Raw genomic sequence first — 19,191 nt, 5'->3', positions numbered from 1 at the left:
TTACTCCTAAGGAAACCCATGAGTCAGGAGCATCCTGGCCTGGTGCCAGCTGGGCTAGCCATGACTCACCTAACATCTCTTCCCCACCACTGTTTCTTTTTTAAATTGAATATGACATCCTCCATTCTTAACCTAGTGTATATGGGCTCCGTCCACTCCAGAGACTACAGCTTTTCCCAGGTGAGCAAAGGAATCCCATCTTCACCTCCTCTTTACTGCCAGTGAAGCAGCCATGCTCTCCACCCCACGTTTTCAGAGCAGAAGCTTTGAGTCCTTCTGGCTGAGGAGGTGGATGGGGGGGGATTGTAAACTCACCTCAGCATGCATTTTCTAGCTCTATCCCTTTCTTTTTGAAGCCAAGATGAAAGGATTAATGCATTATTTGCCTTTTAGCCCAGGTGGTCTGCTCTGCTAGCTTCTGCCCCATTTACCATTGTTGCAGCTAACAGCTGTCTGGATTGCAGCTGCTCTAATGAAAGCAGCCCTGAAGTGTGCTACAAGCAGGCACCTGGCAATGCTGTACCCATTTGTTCATATTGAAGGAACATGCGAGCTTTTAATTGTTCATGGCAAAGGGAGCTTTTTAATGACTTCAATTAACAGAGAGAGAAGAACTCCAGTTAGGTCTTGCTATACAAAAGAGTGTCCACAATGTCATTAAAACAAGATTTACAAGTGTCATAACTCTCAGCAGCATAGTCAACAATACAGCCAATCATTACAACTGAGCACCAAAGGAGAAGGGGGGAACATCACACCACCAAGGAATGAGAGGAAAAGAAAGGAGTTACGGGGGAGAAGGTGCAGAGGAAAAAAGAAAAGTCTTTTTTTCTTTTCAGTCTAAATCAATTTTATTCTACAAAATGCTACTCAGTTAAAATTGTAAAAGCAAACCATTTTAATATGTTCTTTCTTTCATAGCAGCAAGCTTTCTCTAACAAGCTTTTTGTTTTAGTGCAAATACTGTAGGCCTGTATTACAGTAAAATAACAAGAACAGAAAAGAGACAACACCAGAGATAATGCCTCAGAGCTGAGATTCTCCAGGACTGCAAGAACGATATCAAGATCACGACAAGCAAAGAAGGGTCCCAATTCAGCAGTCACCTTTAAGAACCTCCTTGGCAGAAACTATTTCACTGCAGAGGGGAAAAAAAAAAAAAAACCCAGCAAAAAAACCCCCATGATTGAAAACTCTCAAGGAGAGGGGGGGAAAAAAAAAAAAAAAAAAAAAGAAAGATAATGGTGCCCCCAAACCTTCAATAATCCTCATGGTTGCCTATTAATCACTGAGGCTTGATTCCACCTCCAACACCCGCTTTGCAGCAGCACAGTGCTACTGATGCTTTCAATTTGCCCCCAGGAGAGTGGAATCAGAATCAGGCCCTTTAAGATCCTCAGATACACAAAGTAGACTTTAGTGACACTAGTAACTTATCGCTCTAATAAAGATGCACTATCCCTTATTGATGTTACTTTGAACTACACAGTATATCAAGATATATACAACATTTTATCCTCTCACTGAGCAAAAACAATTGGATACCTATTTTCTATACATTTTAATAAGGTTTTAATATCAAGTAACCACAAACAAGAAAGTGGAATAACCCTTTAATCATACAGGACAGAAGGGGAACAATTAAGTAAAACAGGATGGGATTTTATTATTATCTTGTATTCTGAGATTTGTCCTCAACTCCACCTACTGTTCACAGAGGAATGATAATGCATCTTTAGAAACATATCTCTTTTTACATTTTATACAGACAACAACAAAACCCAGAATATTTTATTTAAAGAATTGAAAAAAGTTATTAGCCTAAAAAAAAAAAAAAAAAAGAAGATTGGAGTATTTTTAATGCTTTCTTTATTATATCCAAGTCTTGAACAGAAAAAAAAAGATGTAAACATGATAAATAAATAAGAAATAAAATGTAGATTGTTCCCCCCACCTGTTAAAATGTTTGACTTGGCCTTCCTAATGAAAATGAACTTGTAAGTGTCATAATAATAAGATTTCTTACATTTCAGAAGTCTGTTTTATAATGGAAAAAACCAACAACAAAAAGAAGAAAAAAAAAAAGCAACAACCAAACACCAGGAATGTGAGTTAGGAGGATGTTAAATTAATGGCGGGCAGATCTGCTGGAGCAGGCACAAGACGGCTGCCTGCCAATAAATAATAAGATACCAGGAAGGAGAGGGGTGTCTTAGGTTTGTTTTCATTTTGTTTTTTCTTTTCACTTAGGATGAAGGCCAGGTGGATCCTACATACAGTAAGCAGCAAAATTAAAGGTTCAGATGAACTAACTAGATCATTTAAATAATAATTATAAAAACACAACAGAGAGCTACTGTCCCCAGCACGTTGGTCCCAAATCCCGTCACACCACAAGCAGTTTGAGACTTACCCAGTCTCCACACCTATGAGAAAGGAATGGATGAAGGCAATGCCACAACTGGGAAGGGGGAAGGAGGAACGAGGGAAAAACTGGAATGGCAAACATCACCTGGAAGCTGAATGTTTCCTTCAATGCAGCTGCTGCTGCTGCTCCTTCCAGTTTGGCATTGATTAATTTAAGATGTTATTAGAGGCTTCGTTGGGCCAGTCACTGGGGGGGTTTGACCCAAGACCAGCTGAAATTCCCTGGGCCTTTTTCTATTGACTTCAACAACTCTTGGTCAGATGCTAGTTATAACAGCTCCCGCATCCCTGTTACATGCAGAACATGGAGACACTGTACATTTAGGAATTGGCAGGGAAGGTACTCATGAAAAATACCATTTTGGGGATGGGGAAGACAGTCAATTCCCAAAAAAGCACACCAATAAACCTGAAAAGAGGGATGCAGAGCCAGACCAAAAAGGCAGCAGAGCTCAAGTTGTACCTATCTGCCAGAAACTAAACAAAGTAAGGCTGATCCACAAAATACAGAAGGCAGGAGACCAGCGATCCCAACACAGACATCCTCTGAGAGATTTGAGGGACAAAACAGGCAGGCACAAGGTATTCAGGGCTTTTTCCAGATAGTAGAAAATAATCCTCTTTTCCGGGCAGTTTCACATGGCTCCTGCAGTGTCACAGGACAGAAAAGGGGACCGGTCCTGTCCTGTCTCCGAGAAGGTCAATGACAAGGCAGCAGGCAACAGGCAAGGGCCAGCTGCAGCTCTTTTTGGCAATGATTCAGTGAGCAAAAGCAAAGGTGGTTTCTTGTTGTTCCTCTAGGAGTTGGGCTTACTCAGGTTTGGAGGTGGCATGTGACTTCCTGAAACCCCTAGTAGGAATGCTCCTCATCTCCTGCGAGACAGCGATCCTGCTCAGCTGGCCTCAAAAGTAGCTGCATCACTTTAGGATTCACCACTTGTCAATATCGCATTCTGCTCAAAAATGGGTGGAAACGACATGCAGAGACATTTCATTGAAGAATTTTAGGTTCTTAATCCAGACTGACCCAAACAAGCATCTGGCAAAATGCGGACAGTTAGAGAAACAGCAGTTTCACCTAAAGTGATATCATCTACATAAAACCCTATGAAAACAGGATCCTTTGTGCTAACTGCATGAAGTTTTAAGGTCTACTTTATTAAAAAGGAAGTTCTGATGTTCATGTAAGGACAAAAGAACTCCTTTATCAATTTCACTTATATGAGTAAGCTCAATTTGAAACCTCTAGCACCAGTATAATGATGGAAGTGTTTAAGCAATAAAGAAAAAGCCTGAATCACAATTGGCTTTATGAAGCAAAAAGATCATTCATATCTTTCTTTTTCTGGCAGGTTTGGTAAATACCTGGGTTTAAAAATAAAAGTAATAATAAAAAAAGCAAAGCCTACCTTCAGAGCCAAAGTAGTGTCCCTTTGAAATGATTCAAGGAATGGACAGTGGCCAGGGTTTGAGGGAAGCCAGCCCTGCTGAGTAAAGGTCCAGTTCCACAAGACTGAACCCTATTAATTCCTAGTGGAGTTGGTGGGGACCGCAGCAGTTCAGCATCTCACAGGACTGGCCCTATAATTGCATATTGCATTTCTCCAGGTCCAGCCTGACCAAGAAATACCCTGGTTTCAGTTGATTAAAAAAAATAATATAAAAGAACAAGAAAATCTCACACCAAAATAAATAGCTTCCACCACAGCTTCATCGGGCAGGACAAAAGAGCTATCCCCTAAGTGGCTTAGCTGACAAGCTGGGCAATCCTAGTGTGCACATGGTCGTGGTTTGTCAGTGCCTTGACATCAACAGGAATTGAGCTGGGCTCCGAGTGGGAATAAGTTACACACATTACTGTTTTCAGTAGCGAACATCGGTGCTGGAGAGCTTGTGCCCTCTGTGAGCACTTAGTAGTAGCAGCCAAGCCCACAGGTTGGAGAAGACAAGGACCCAAGCTAGGGGAAGAGCCCTCTGATTTGTTTTTTTTTTTTTTGTCTTCAGGCCAATCAACCCCAACAAAAACAGATCAACTGCAATGCAAAAAAAAAAAAAAAACCCCAAAAAAACACCAAACGAAAAAAAAGGCCAAAGACCAAGGTGCAAATAATGGTAATTGTTTTTCCTCCACTGTCAATTTGTCATTCATAACCAGAGGTTATCAGAAGCCCTGTTCTCGCGCAAACAGGTCATCACTTCAACCATGCCATTCCTGCCTGGTCAGGAGCACCTTGTGGCCTGTGCTGGAAGTTGGTCCACTGCCGTCCCCCCAACCTTGGAAACTGGGAATCTCTGAGCAAACAACACCCCCTAGTATCAACTGGTGGATGTGTGCTGCTTTGTTTCCCAACAATGAAAAAGTCAACAAGGGTACAGCCAGCTAGTTTCACCTTCTTATCCACTGCCAGTCTCCATCCTGGATTTATAGGCACATGGTGCCACCTCTTTTTCGGTAGCATGTTCTGCAAATATGGCCAAGGGGAAGGGAGGATTTACTAATAGGAAGAGATCAGCCTTTGAATCAGGAGCCCTGATGGGGAAGAAGATGCAATACTCCCTAGACAGTGGGCAGCCCAGGAAAAGTAAACAACAAGCAGCAGATTTGATATCCACAAACTGGGGTAAAATCCTGCCAAAGACACTGGTAAGTGCCAGCCCAGCAGCTTTTCTGATGCTACTTTGGCCCTGAGATGCTAAATTGTTTTTTGAGGAGCCCAAGGGGATAAATTATCTACATTTTAAAAAAGAAAGGCTTCTGCATGAGCCTCCTGCTGTCTCTGTGCCCCAGGCCAGAGTTACGAGCTCTGCCCTTGCTGCTGAGCCCTCAGGCTCCTCTTAGTCCTCCCTCTCCTGGACCTCCCAGCCATCCCCCTCCTGCCTGGGCAATCCTACATGTTTCCCGCAGCCTGTCCCAAGAGGAAATGTCCTAACAAGCCTTTAGAGTTCAGAGCAACTGGATGAAATGTCATGGGATTGACAACATTGGAAATGATAAGCACAGAGTGAGAAAGAGGGAAAGAGAGAAGTTGTAAGATCAACTAACCAGAATGATGTAAGCACAGAGCACAACCGATCAGATCAATTCACAAAGGAAAGGGATGACTAGCAACTGTCTGCAGCTCGCCTTCAGTCCTGGCCAAGAGTGCTCCCCAAGTCCACTATGGCCGTGAAGAGGTTTCCATAGGCAGTCCCTACAGAGGGGACATCACCCTCTCCAAATAGTCCTGGCGTGTCAGTCCCACCCTTGCCGTTTCCTGCCTCCAGGGAGCTGGCGTTGGTCCTCACTCTCCTTCCTGGAGCTGCAGCACTTCCCCATCCTTGTTCCTGCTGCCCTTGTGCTTGAACGATCCTATGCCTGTCTCTAATCCCATGGAGGGGGGCTCCCCCCATGGTGCTGCGGGGGGATGTAACACACTGGCAAAATGAGGGACCGCAGGGGTATTACAACGCCAGCAAGGTGGGAGAGTTCAAGGAATCCGAGGACTGGTCACCACTGCTGCTGCTCCTCCGGTGAGCTTTGGAGCAGGACTCAGATGGGGAGAGAGGAGACTCCTGATCCAACACATTGGGGTAGGTGAACACCAAGTTGGAGGAGCCAGGAGTGATGGCTGGTGTTGAGGTCACCACGATGGGAGTGTTGAGTGCCTCCTCCCCATAAAAACCTCCAGCAATGCTGATGGGCTTAATGACAGACCTCTGGGCTTTGTCAAGGACCAAGGAGGAAGATGGGATCTCTTCCTCCACAGGCTCCTGCTTCACCACCACCGCTCCACTCGCTCCAGTCCGAACGCTCTGGAGGCTGCTGGATGGTGGGCTCCGACGGTCCTCAGGGCTGATTTTGCACACAGGGCTGTGAGCCACCAGCATAAACTCCAGCTTCTCTTTCTCCTTCTGGAGCTCAGCAATTTCCTTTTGCAGCACTGACTTCTCTTCCTCCAGCACTTCAGTTTCCTGCAGACAAAAGGGGAATAAGTAAGTATCAGAGGCTCTGGCACTGCACCTCACCTGGAACATGGCCATCAAGTCCAGTTCCCATCTGGCACAGGCAGATACACCCCAGACTCTTCACGAGCCAAGCAGGCACCAGGTCATTGCGAGCTGAGCATCTTGTGTTTCGTGTGTCTACCAGTAGGCTATTCGCAAACTTCACTGATCTAAGGTTTATAAACAGTCTTCTCATGAGCTCACCTTAATTTTCTCATGGCAAGCTTCTACCACTCTGTTTTGGCCTGTGACTTAAATAGATCTTCTCCCTTGCTGTCTGCCTGACAGACACCTTAGTAGAGAGGACTCAGATCTCCTACCATCATTTTTTTGTGTCAGGTAAGTCATGTTCTTTTCACTTCTTAGACAGAGGTAGTGTACAGCAATCTCTAAACTGTTTCCACTTTCCCACTGTGGTGCATATTCCAGATGAGGTCTGACACTTGCATAAAGGACTAACCCTTTCATCTCCACTGGATTATCCCTTGATGCATCCTAGGATTAATACATTTACCTTTCCCATGGTCACATCACACTGATGGCTCACAGTCAATCTGTGAGCAATTAGTACCTTCCTGTGTGAGGAGCTCACCATTTCACGGAACTCACACTCAGTCCTTCAGGATATGACCCCCCCACTTTGCACTCCTCTCACTTCAATTACTTTAGTCATGACAATCCTTAAATTCTTCCTATAGGATGCCCTGCCTCTCCTACGCTGAGAATACCTCCCGAATTTGAGTCAGCAGTATGTTTCACCAGTGTGCTTTCACTGCTGCTGCTGCGCTTATTAATAAGATCATGGAATACAACCAGCCCCAGGCTGGTTCTTGACTAGAAGCGCTGGAGCCTTCCCTCCAGCCTCTTCCAACACAACCCATCCTTGTCTCCTCTTCAGCCAGTCCCTTACCCACCCCACGGTTCTTGCAGTCACCCCTACCTTCTCCAGCTTAACTAGTTATTTCCCCGGTGGCATCGGACAATACGTCTCTGCCGTGCTTCCTTTGTGCAGGAAATCAGTTACCCCCACCAAAGAAAGGTTAGCCTAAAGGATGTGGCTTCGGTAGGTACACATAACATCTGCCTCATTTTCTACTGCTTTCAGATGATCTTACTGTCCTCAGTGCTTTTGTCCTTAACGCCTGCCTCCTTTGAGGCACACAGCATCTTTTTTTCCACTTGCAGAGGGAGACTCGTGCTAGCTGGGAGACTAGAAGGGAGGAGAGCTCCTAAGACATTTTGGGCAGTCAGCAAGGGGGATTTAGGCTCCTGAGCTCTAGGCCAAGCCCTCACCACCATTGATGCAGCAGCAACACCACCAGGAATCCCCTGAGGGGGAAGGCAGTGTGTGTTTTGTAGCATCTTCCTCGAACACGCTAGCGGAAGGAAAGCAATGCCCTGCGAGCTGGTCCAAAGGGCGGGTAGCAAGGAAGGAGAAATGTATGCAGAGCACGTACCGCCTGGAGTTTCTCTGTTAGCTCTCGACGCCTGTTACGACACTTAGCAGCTGCCAGCTTGTTCCTCTCTCTCCGGATCCTTCGCTTCTCTTCTTCCTCGGGCGACAGCTGTGGGCAAGTGCCAAGAAAACCCACAATCAGATCTGAGCAAGGCATTCCTTGAAGTTTGTGAGATTTTAACCGCAACGCAAAGGAAAAAGGCCTGATCCAGCAGGATGCTGAGCACTCCCCCTCTTCACTGATGTCAGCAGAAGATGAAAGTGCACAGTATCTCTGCCTGCACCGGGTCTTAGCAGAAGGGTGAGGAGAAGATGGAGCGGGGAGCAGGGGGAAGATTGTGCAAGAGGACAGTGAATCTGCACCAAGGCCAAACAGATAAAAGATGCTCTGATTGTTTCACAACTTGGGTGGTACGTTAAGCAAAACCAGACCACGATGTTGTAAGTGCCTCTTTCAAGAAAGAAAAGATCTGCTGCTTCCCACACAAAAATAGTTGTTAGCTTGAAGGTCGGGGATGGAGTGGGGGGGAGACAGGGAAATCAGCAGAGCTCCCATGAAGTCCATGAAGCAACAATGATTTATACCACCCAAAAATCTGACCTCAGATTTTCGAGCACTCAGTGAGATAACACCCTGTGCTTCTTGCATCAGCAGGCAAGGCCCCAGTGATATCAAGGGCTTCCTGAGGCCAGCTTACGTCCTCACTGATGTAAATCAGGAGCAATTCCATAGAAATCCATCCAGCAACACTCTTACGAAACCAGAGGAAGTGAGCAGGAGCCCACAAGATCTGGTCAAGTCAGGCCTAGCTTTTGGGGTTTGAGACGAGGTTTTACAAATCCCGGCAGCAGAGGTAGGCTTGCACCACTGCCAAGGCCGGCGAGCTGGTACGGCAGCGCGTGAACAGGGCCAGCAACGGCTGCGTTCACCGCTGTGGCACACGGCGAGCAGGAGCTGGTGCAAACAGGCGGCCGTGGGGGTTCAAGCACGGCTCGGCTGTACGTCCTCCTCCGCTGCGGACTGACCCCATGCCCCACACTTCAGCCTCACCGGGCCGGCGTGCGTGGTGGGGGCTTTGGCCCGCTGACTGCAAACAAAAGTGAAACGAGCACCCTGCAAAGCATGTGTCAGATCTCATGTAGTGCCAGCAGAGAATGGGAAAAAACCCCCACCCTTTATGAAAAGCTTTCTGTTTTAATACTTTCTGGGGCTGTCAAAACTGCAAATGAGATATTCACCCTTTTACTATCTTTTCTTTTTAGTGTTAGTTTTACTCTAACCTCATTCTGGTTTGTTTTGGTTTGCTTTATTTCCTTAGTTTCGATCTTCACAGTTTCGGGGAGTTTACTTCAGCCTCTGGGCATTCCCCTTGCTCGGTTCTGGTTTGGTCTTGGTTTTGTTGGTTGTTGGTTTTTTTTTTTCTGGTTGTTTTTTTTGCGGGGAAGGGGCAGGGGGGACAGATCCAGTCCATGCCTGCAATTGCACCTGCATGCAGCAGGAGCCCCCAGATAAGCACCAAGCAACACAAGCACTTCTAGGAACTTCAGGACACAGGTTTTGGGCCTCAAAGCTTTTCCATGAGCAGATCACAGCGCTCCATCTCAGGGTGGGGGGTACCTCCACCCCGCTGGGCAGCAGCCAGCGGGGCTTTGGCATATTCCCCCCAGTAAGGAGCCCCTGCAGGCACCGCTCTGCCCGCTCACTTTCCAGCCCGCACGTGTGCGGGGTAAAAATGTATTTGTACGCACGTATCTGCAGTACGGCAAAGCGTTAAGCACGCACGCAGATTCTGTGCTGACTGGGGGCCTCTGCGTACTGTTTTCAAGAGCCCTCTCATGCTTCAGAAGCACAGGCCTCACTGAAATATGTTGGGACTGAAATTTCTTTTCCCAGGGCCTTCAGTCATTTTTAAATTATCTGTCTCGGAGGCTATGCTTTGGAAAAATCTCATAGACGGGGCTGAAGCCCCTAATCTGGACGTGCTTAGCATTATACCAGGTCTAAAAAGGAATATTCTGTCAGCGGTTCCTGGATTTGTTTGAAAGCGGTTGGATTTGGCACTCTTCGTGCCCCTGCTGTACGCGTTATCTGTAGCTTGTCCAAGCCCAATACGTGCATTCGCTGGCAGAAACGTTCATCAAAACAGGCTCTTTTCATAAAGCGTTACACAATGTTTTCCAAAAAGGCACTCCGATGCGGCGTTCAAAGCACCAACAGCGGAAACCTGAGCCAAAGAGCCACTAAAGCGCCCGGGTACTGCCTTAGCACGTGTCTAATCAAAAGGACTTGGCTTTGAATGACCCACAATGAACCGCTTGCAAACAAGCCACAGGCCAGGAATTGCTTGGCAGGCATCCTTCAGCAAATAACTTTGAACAACAAATAAAGCGGAGAATATGGTGATCTCTTCACGGCCAATTTGCGAACACAGAGGCAGCATTTGTCAAACAAATTAGTTGTTGCTAATTATTCCCCCAGTTCTCGTGAGAGCTTCCCTGGCTTTGGACACCAGCCCTGCACGCAGCGAACCGGGAGGTAGCTCCAGCTGGTGGAAAGGGCTGGCACGTACCAGAGCCACCACGGCTGCCCCATCCTTCCTCCCAAAAACAGCTCCTCGGTGCGCCCATACTGGCTCCCTGCACAGAGGTGCAGCTCATGCTGGACAAGTGACTTTAACTCCTTCCCTGCCTCTTAGGTCTAAACCAGACAGCCACTCCACATAAAATAATCAGACTGTGAATCAAAACAGATGACGTGGAAGTAAAAGTAGGGCTGGTGAGTCTTATTAGAAACAGACCTCATGCAATAGTGGCTGCTGGTGTACCGAGGGTGCGCAGTGCGTCTTGTTACACTGCTCTGCAGCGACCCACACAACTGCTGCTTGGGAACAATTCGGGGAGATGGAGATTAAAAAAAGAATTAAAAAAAATCTGAATATTTGTTTTTTGGAAAAAAAATCAGCTAGCGCTGTGGATAGCTATTCAGGCAGCCCTGGAGCAGGCTGTTTCTCAGCAAGAACAGACTGACAGGGCTGAAAGGATTTCCAGAAGACGAGATGCCTACATCTAGTCTACCGCCCTGCCCCAGCACAGGAGCCAAGGTCCTGGCTCGATAATCCCATCAGGAAGCTGAGCACAGGGCAGCAGTGGTACAACAAGCCACCCCATCCCAGCTATGAAAATGCCACTGGGTTAGGAGCAGGAAAATCTCTGCTTATGCGATCCTCACCTCACCGCTGTAATGAGATCAAGCAATTACATGTTTGCAGTGGGAAGGTGGATTTAGACGCCAGACATCCGGAAGGCTCTTGCTACTAGAGTCGAGGTGCTCTAGGGAAGCTGTTCCTCCCTGCGCAGTGCTGGCTGGTACTGGTGGTATCACCCAAAACTGAGACTGGAGCAGTGCTAGCTGCCACAGAGCTGATATAAAACACTAGCTGATGTAATTAGGGTGTCAGATTTGTAAAGGACCTACATAAAAGCTCCCCTGCTTGCTCAGAGGTTTCCTTCTGCCTGGAGTGGCAGAGACACTCAAACTGAAACCCAAGGCTTAACTTCAGAGTTTCACCTGCTTTTGAAACAGAGCCACAATGTGGTCCAGTGGTGCAAAGCGTTTGACGGAGACTGGGTAAGTCTCACTGTATGATGAGGAAGCAGCAATAAAATCACCCTCCGGCTTACGCCATACATCACCCTGAGAATCCCCAGCACCTGTACGGCGCAGGGGACGGACCTCACTGCTCCCCCGTGGGGCCAGGAGGTCCCACGTGAGGGCAGGGATGGGAAAGTCCGTACGCCTGTTTCTAAGGCACCCCCAGCTGTTCTCCCCGACACGGTTACCTGCTCATCTCTTCGTCTCCGTCCCACTGTGGTCCCGATGGTTTTGATCACACCAGGTCGCTGAAGGGCCGTGTGTCCGGCCACTGAAGACAGCGAGGGCAGCGGATGGCTGTAGGGGTGCGAGCGAGAGTAAGGGCTTGACATGGAGGTGATGACGGTGGGCTGGACCATCCACTGCAGGTCTTGGCTAGTTGTGATGGCGTTGATCGTAGGGATAAAAGCGCTGCCTGATCCTGGCATATCTACTCGAAATTTCTAGGAGGAAAGGCAGGGGAGAAAAGAAAGAGAGAGAGGAGAAGAAACTGTCAATGAAAGCAGAACATAAGTGGTTACTCAGACACCAGCTAGGCCCTCAGGAGCAGCACCAGTGAGGATCAAAGCAGCACCAGAAGCAAAGGCACCGGCCGATGGCACCTCTGCAGCATCCCAGGCTAACCTGCCTGCCGTTGCCCCCCAAGGAAGGCACTGGGCTCAAGCGCTTCCCCTCTGGAGCAGCCCTGCCCTCTCCCAGCCTCCTTCCTCATCCCCCCCCTACCTCCCCAGCATCCCCCATGCCAGCCTCCCCGCTGGCAGCATCCCCACCGCCGCAGCCTCCCGCCTGTGCCCACCGCTCCTTCTGGCGTGGAGCGAAAGGGGAATTAAGGAGTTTCTAGAGAAACACTTCCCTGCCAGTCCAAAGAAAAGGAAGAGAAACTTCAGTTCTGAATTGCCGTTACCAAACAGAGCAAAGCCACCTTCTACCCAAGGATTCCCCTGAAATTTGGGCTTGGTCCACATAGGTTTTGGTACAGCGAGAACAGCAGCTTGCTTCTCGTTCAGCGGTTCTGTCCTCACCGCACACACAGCGCAAGCAACCGGGCCCCGGGATGGTTACGTGCGAGGATATGTATTTTAATAGCAGCCTATAAAATAGGTATTAGGATTCAGATCGGACAAGTTCCCTGCAGCTCTCTGCACTGTCTAGACAAAACAAGGCAGCACTAAAACCAAGGCAGCAGGTAATGATCTCCTCCAAAATACATGTACACCTTGTTTCAGACAGAGGTAAATCCATCTGGATAATATGCTGGCACTAAACTGCAAGGAAAACAATCGCTTGTCCCCGCAGGGGGAAGCAGAGGAGAAAGAATGCTTTTGTCTGTGCTGAGCTCCTTCAGGAGACTTTCAGTGGTTAGACTCAGTTTTACAGACACACATGCCTTGCTCCAGCAATCACTGTGCAAGGGACAGGGCTCACAGGACCAGCAACCGCCAGTACCATCAATTTGTAAGCCGTGAAATGATCTTGTGAAAAATGCACATTCTTGGGTCAACAAACTAGCATCCCAGAGAAGCGAGAGCCCTTGCATCAGCCTGACCTCAGCTCAGGTAAGCGTCCCAGATAAGGGACAGCACTTCAACACAGATTTCCTTTTCAGGGTGTGCCTAGTCAAGCACCTTAAGTGCTTTGTTAAACCAAGGCTACTGCAAATAGTATTTCACATTCTGATAGCTACAGCTTTTCAGGCCAGTATTAGCCATAAGAAGTCCAGTTGCCAACACCTGGAGACCAGAAGATCCAGTCTGAATACCAACAAATGCCAACTTACAGCTTCGGACAGTTCAAAAATCTAGCAAGAAAGGACAAGAGAAGGAAGGAGTGAATCAGGTTAAGTGGGTGGGGGAATTACACAGACAGGATGACACTGGCACCAAGACCTTGGCAAAAGCTTCGCCAGAACCTCAGAGATTCACCTGGAGCTCGAGTCCAACACAGCCTCAGCATATCCCACGTCTCAGAGTGCATGCCATCTTTCTGACCGCTCCCAATTAACTACAGAGGGCCAGAGCTGCAAACTGTCAACACTACGGAGGAATTCACAGGCACAAATCCCCTTCTTTGCTCTGCCCAGTGTAAGTTGTAGCCACATGGCACAGGCAAGGATGGATGCCTTGGTGCCTCCACAACCATAACACCGTAACAAAGGGATTTTAACGTAGCAGAAGGGAGGAAGGTCAAGACTAGTTAAACCACAGGTGCTCAAGGGACACAAGTTCTGCTTCCAGCTCTACAAGTGGCTTCTACCATGACCTTTACCTGCTTGTGCCACGATCCCTCCTATACCCAAAAAGCAGAGAAGAAAAACTCCAGTCTTCTTTGCAGGGACACCAGAAATGTATGGCTCCAAAACATACAGAAATCTTTTGGTGCTTTGCTATGCAAAGACACCATATGCATTCCAGAGGAAACGACCTTTGCAGCGGTACCACGTTACTGTAGCCTCTGACACCCGACAACCTGCTAAGAATTCCCATCAGAGGTCAGGAGAGTCAGACCCACCACCAAATCAACCACACAAGATACAAGCATCTTGCACAAAGATTCGGCTCTGAGTTATTGATAGAGTGACTACTCCACTTGCAGTCACTCTTGTATTCACCCTAGGGCCCTTCTCTAACACTAGTAGGGGCCTCCTGGACAGCAAAGGGGAGCTGCTCAGTTCAGCCACAACCCTCGGCAGCTCCACGGCACTTGCTTGCAGACCCAGGGAAGAGACCAGTCAGACTGCAGTCCCTGCCTGTGCCATGCTCCATCTCTGTCACCAGCTTCCTTTCTAATCCCTTGAAATAGCTTAAAAAAATCCCTACACTTATATTCTGTATTTTCCAAAGGCAGTATTTTTCCCAGATAACTAATTAAGGGACACGCTGCTGCGACACGCTGACTCTTCAGGTACAGGGTGCTCAGGCTACCGCTGTTTTTTTTACAGGCATTGCTTCCTCACTGGTCAGGCTTTCCCCACATACCTTGATTTCCCTGCTAGGACACTGCACCGGATGAGCTTTGCCACGCCAACATAATGCCGCCTCCTCCCTGCTTTGGGGTCATCAGCTCTGACCCCTGGGACACTGCTGGTTTCAGTGGCAGGCCCCAAATTCCTTGCCACCTCCCTGCACAGACCCTTTGGGCACCGGCCTTCTCACTTTGGAGCTCCAGACCTTTCCCCAAACTTCAGCCTGTCTTTGCTCCCCCTTTAAAGGGCTTCGATTCTCCCAGCAGCACCGCCTGCCCTCACCGACCTCCCTGTTTCTCCTCGTTCCAGACTCCCTTCTGCCATTTCCTCGCCCAGGACACCCACAGCTCTCCTCTCCTAACCCGGGAGAGGCTCCTGGAGGCAACTCTCTGCCAGCTCTCCGTTCTTATCTACGAGGAATTCACAGTGCTACAGAAGAGATGTGGCGATAGCCAGATTGCAGGGCTATACACGCAGCACGCGCTCAACCACGAAGCCACCACTCTCCTCCTGACCGAAGCAGCACGTAGATGAAGGTATCATTTAAAAAAAAAAAAAAAAGCAACCACTAAATAACAAACAGAAAGAGTCCTGTTACTGAGTGCAAAGAACTGAGGTCAGTCTCTGCTCTGCCTTAAAAATACAGGGTTGGAGAAGAGCCTCCCCTGATCCATAGTTGAGGGAGCCTCCAGCAAGACCTGCCATGGGCAAGGACAGGCTACGTTAGCAGGTCACAGCTTAGGAGCACAGGAACATTTCAGGCTTTGGCTCCGTGGTTCCCTTCTCCATCTTTGCGAGGAGTTTCTATACCGCACCCCGTTGCGTCTCCACTCCCCTCCAGACTTTCACTTACATTTGTAACTGCAAGCACTGAACAGCACCAGAAGCCGGTCTAGAAAAGGGTACGATGACCATGGAAAAAAACAAAACAAACAACAAAGCCACCAAAAAACCACCCAGAGGATCTTTAGCAGCTACTCAATTATCAAATACAGGGTGTATAGGATATATCCTGTAATAAAAACAAGGCCCCTGACGGCTCTTCCGTGTTGAACATCTCCTCGAAGGAAAACCGGACACAGTGCTGGGATATTTGAGGGGAAAGTCAACCGGTCTGAAAGAGTACACAAACTCTTCCCATTAAAGTCTATGTTTACCACATGGCAAGTCAGTGATTAGGAAAATAGCATGACACACAACTTAAAAGAAAAATGTTCCAGTACAGCGTTGTATGGGAAAAATAATTAAAAAGCATCAAAGTTTTGGCTCTGAGACACAGTTTCCACTTAAACATGTGACTGATGCATCTTTTCTTGCTTTGGGAAAAAAAAAAAAAACAAAAACGAACACCACTAGTGAAAAAATTTCTACAATGCATATTTTCTGTAGCGATAAAACTCTGCAGATCTCTGTAGACCAGAATCAGCAGAACAGCCCGATTGCTAGGGTAAAGGCAACACTTACATTTGATCTTAATCTACAACATCTGTAAGGATCACGGGAAAGATGAAGTGCAAGGCCTTGAGAAATCTCCCGGATTCTTAAAGAAAACATTTATGTTCTCGCTAAGCCGGCATCCTGCTCAAAGCCCCATTTGAGATAGTAACCCTAGAAACTGGACTCTTGCGCCCGTATCAAGCGCCACGCACGCCAGCTGCCTGGGGAACATGTGCAGCCCCAGAAAATAAAAAGGGGAAAACCCAGTTATCGATCAGATCTTGATAGCTCAAATATTAAGTGGCACCAGAGTTTCACGACCTCCTGCAGCAAATGCTTGAATCCAGCGCAGCTGCCGACTCGAAGGAGGAAAGTGAGAACGAAAGATTTGCAGCGTGCCGGGCGTTTTCAGCTTCTCGACACCCCCCCCCCCCTTCCCGCTCCCCCACCTTGTCCCGGCATTTACTGTAAAACGGGATAAGCCGGAGCGGAGCTGCAATCCCCGGAACCCTCGGTCGGCAGCCCGCAGAGGGCACCAGCGAGATGCGTTTGGAGCAGGCTGGGAGCGGCGGCGAGTCATTTCTGGTAAAACTTCTTTAATGTGAGGAATGTCACGGGCTGGTACGGTTGGCAAAGTTTAAGACGAGACTTTTTTTTTTTTTTTTAAAACTTTTTTTTTTTTTTAAATGATCCTATGACTTCTGGATGCGAAGACAGCAATGTGCTCACACTGCCAGATCGCTCATACAAGCCACACAAGAAATAATATTAGCGGGGGGGGGGGGGGGGGGGGGGGGGGGGGGGGCGGGGGGAGACCAACTCTGAAAAGGCAAAAAAAGAGTGAGGCTGGGCCAGCTGATGTAAACAAGTTATGAAATAACCCAGGTTTGTATAACTGGTCCGATTGTGTAATGCCTTCCCCAGAAGCGGTGGGTTTAGTCGATGTAGACGTATAAGACATTCCGAGATGTTTTCTTAGGAGAAAAAAAAAAAAAAAAAAAAGAAAAAAAAAAGCACCAAACCACCCGACTAGACTTTTAGGTCCGTGAATTCACACCGCTTCCACAGGAAATATCTCCCATTCTTCAAGCGGCGCCCGGCAGCGGGAGCTTGCGGGGGAGCGGGGCCGGCCGGCGCGGGGAGCGCTCCGGCGGCTCCCCGGGAAACTCCCGCTCGGGAAGAAGCCATCCCCAGCCCCAGCGGCAAGCGAAGGAGCGGCCGGGCAGCGGGCAGAGCAGAGCTGGGCTCAGCAGTGGGAGAGGCAAAAGTAGTATCACCGCCACAGAGCCAAAGTTTAGGGGGTTTTTTGGGGGGGGTGTGGGTGTGTGAGAAACGGGGAGACCGAGACCACTTTAAACGCTTGAAAAAGCTACGGCCCAGTTGAAGCCATCCCCTGCCTGGTGTGCGGTGGCTGCAACAGCGCCTTGAAAGTAACTCGGGCGGCACCTCCCAGAGTCCCAGGGAAGACGCCCGAACCGGTGCGAGCGAGCCCCGGGCAGCGCCCGGGAAGAGGCGTTGAACGGAGGGACAGAGAGAGCTCCCGACCAGAACAAAAGCAGGAAGGAGGAAGAGTCAGATGCGCCCGTGTATTCGCGTTACCGGCCTCGGAGACGAGTTGCCCGCAGGAGCCCTTTGATTTCCGAGCTGGCCCCGGCCCGCCGCTGCGGCGGGTCCCCGGGCACCAGGCGGGGTCTCCGCACCGACACCCGCGGGCCGCGCTCTACCTGGGGCCGGGGCGGCGGAGGGGGCCCGCTGGGCGCTGCTTCACCGCACGTCCCCGCTCGGGCCAGGCCGCTGCCTCCCACGACACCCCCGGCCCCGGGTGGGCACCCCCGGCCCCGACCGGAGAGGAACTCCGCTCAACGTCCCGCCCGGAAGGGTCGCGGCACTCGCTCCGGAGCGGGCAGGGAGGGAAGGAAGGAGGGAGGGAGGGAGGGAAGAAAAGCGGCGGCGCCCCGCCGGGAGCGACGGGACGGCGGCTGCGGACAGCCCGCGCCCCGGCACCGTCTGCGCCCCCGCGGACGGCGCCTCTCCGCGGAGTAAGCGCCGCTCCCCGGCCGCCGCTCCCCGGGCGTGGCGGTGAACTCCCGTGCCGGGAGCGCTCGCAGCAGCCCCCGGAGGGACCGGAGGAGAGGGGCAGCGCCCGGCCCTACCTGCTGGGCTGCGCCGCTGGAGTAGGTCTCGGGATGTCCCGGGGAGCCGCTGCTGCCTCTGGAGGAGGTGTCGAAGTTCCCGGGGTAGTCCTGGTACATGGTCCGAGGTCGGGCCGGGGGAGCCGCGTCCCCGCCTTCCCGCACCGACACCCGCCGCTCCCTCGCCGTCTCCCCGCCCCCTTCTCCCTCCCGACCTCTTCGGCTCTCGCTTTTCGCCTCCCAACACTCGCCGCGGAAAGGGGAGGAAAAAAAAAAAAAAACCCCAACCAAACAAACAAAAAAAAAAAGGCTTTGGAGGGGGGAGAAGGGGAAAAAAGGTTAAAAAAGGGGAGGAAGAGAGAAAAAAGAAAAATAAAATAATAATAATGATAATAATGAAAGAGGCTCAGGCGGCAGCGAAGCGCCGACGGGACGGGACGGGAGGGCTCGGCGGCGCCGCGGTAGCACAGCCGTGCTGCGCAGGCAGGCGCAAGCAGTTGCGGGCAGCGTGCGCGCCGATGTCCTCTCTCCGCGCTGCCCGGCGAGACTCGCCCCGCCGGCGGAGCGGCCGCGGCCCCGGGGGCTGCAGGCGGAGCGGTTCTCCTCCTCCTCCTCCTCCGCCCCCCCCCCCCCCACCCCCACCGGCCGCCCCTTTTCCCGGCGCGGGGGGTGACTCAACCGGGTCTTAAGCCCCGCGGCTCCCCGGTACTAGGAGAGCAGGAGCTCCGCGCACTCGCGGTGACTCAGAGCAATGGCATCGCTCCGTCCCCACTCGCTTATTATCCGCCCGCCGCCGCACCATGTGCACTCGCACACGTCAAACCCGCGGCGCACCGGCCCCACCTTGCCAGAGCGGAGCCTCCCACCTGCCGCCGCCACGGGGGGGGGGCGGGACGGCAAACAGGGAACCGCGCCCGCCTCCGCCGCACCGCCCCCGCCGCTTCGCCCGGCCCGCTCGGACCCGCGCAAAAGCGCGGGTCCGAGCGGGCCGGGCGAAGCGGCGGGGGCGGTGCGGCGGCGTATTCCCGTCAGGCCCCGCCTCCCCCCCCTCCCCACTTGGTGCCGTCCGTTGTCGCACGTTGCCAAAAATGGTCATTTGCGTCGCACGACGCGAGCGCGGGTTTCCTTGCCGCGGATGACG

General features: G+C 50.4%; 1 protein-coding gene across 1 annotated transcript; it reads right to left on the bottom strand.

The window, feature by feature from the left end:
• Positions 1–1,597: 1,597 nt before the first annotated feature.
• Positions 1,598–18,806, bottom strand: FOSL2 (FOS like 2, AP-1 transcription factor subunit). Its single transcript, XM_075749051.1, has 4 exons — positions 18,072–18,806; positions 11,708–11,962; positions 7,869–7,976; positions 1,598–6,378 (listed from the first exon to the last, which is right to left on the bottom strand). Exons 1-4 carry the CDS (start codon positions 18,168–18,170, stop codon positions 5,869–5,871), a joined length of 972 nt encoding a protein of 323 aa, XP_075605166.1. The 5' UTR covers positions 18,171–18,806; the 3' UTR covers positions 1,598–5,868.
• Positions 18,807–19,191: the final 385 nt, after the last annotated feature.

The sequence above is a fragment of the Balearica regulorum genome, chromosome 3 (assembly GCF_011004875.1).
Source record: "Balearica regulorum gibbericeps isolate bBalReg1 chromosome 3, bBalReg1.pri, whole genome shotgun sequence".
Lineage (NCBI taxonomy): Eukaryota > Metazoa > Chordata > Aves > Gruiformes > Gruidae > Balearica > Balearica regulorum.
The sequence above is the reverse complement of the archived record's forward strand: the minus strand, read 5'-3'. Positions and strand labels throughout refer to the sequence as shown.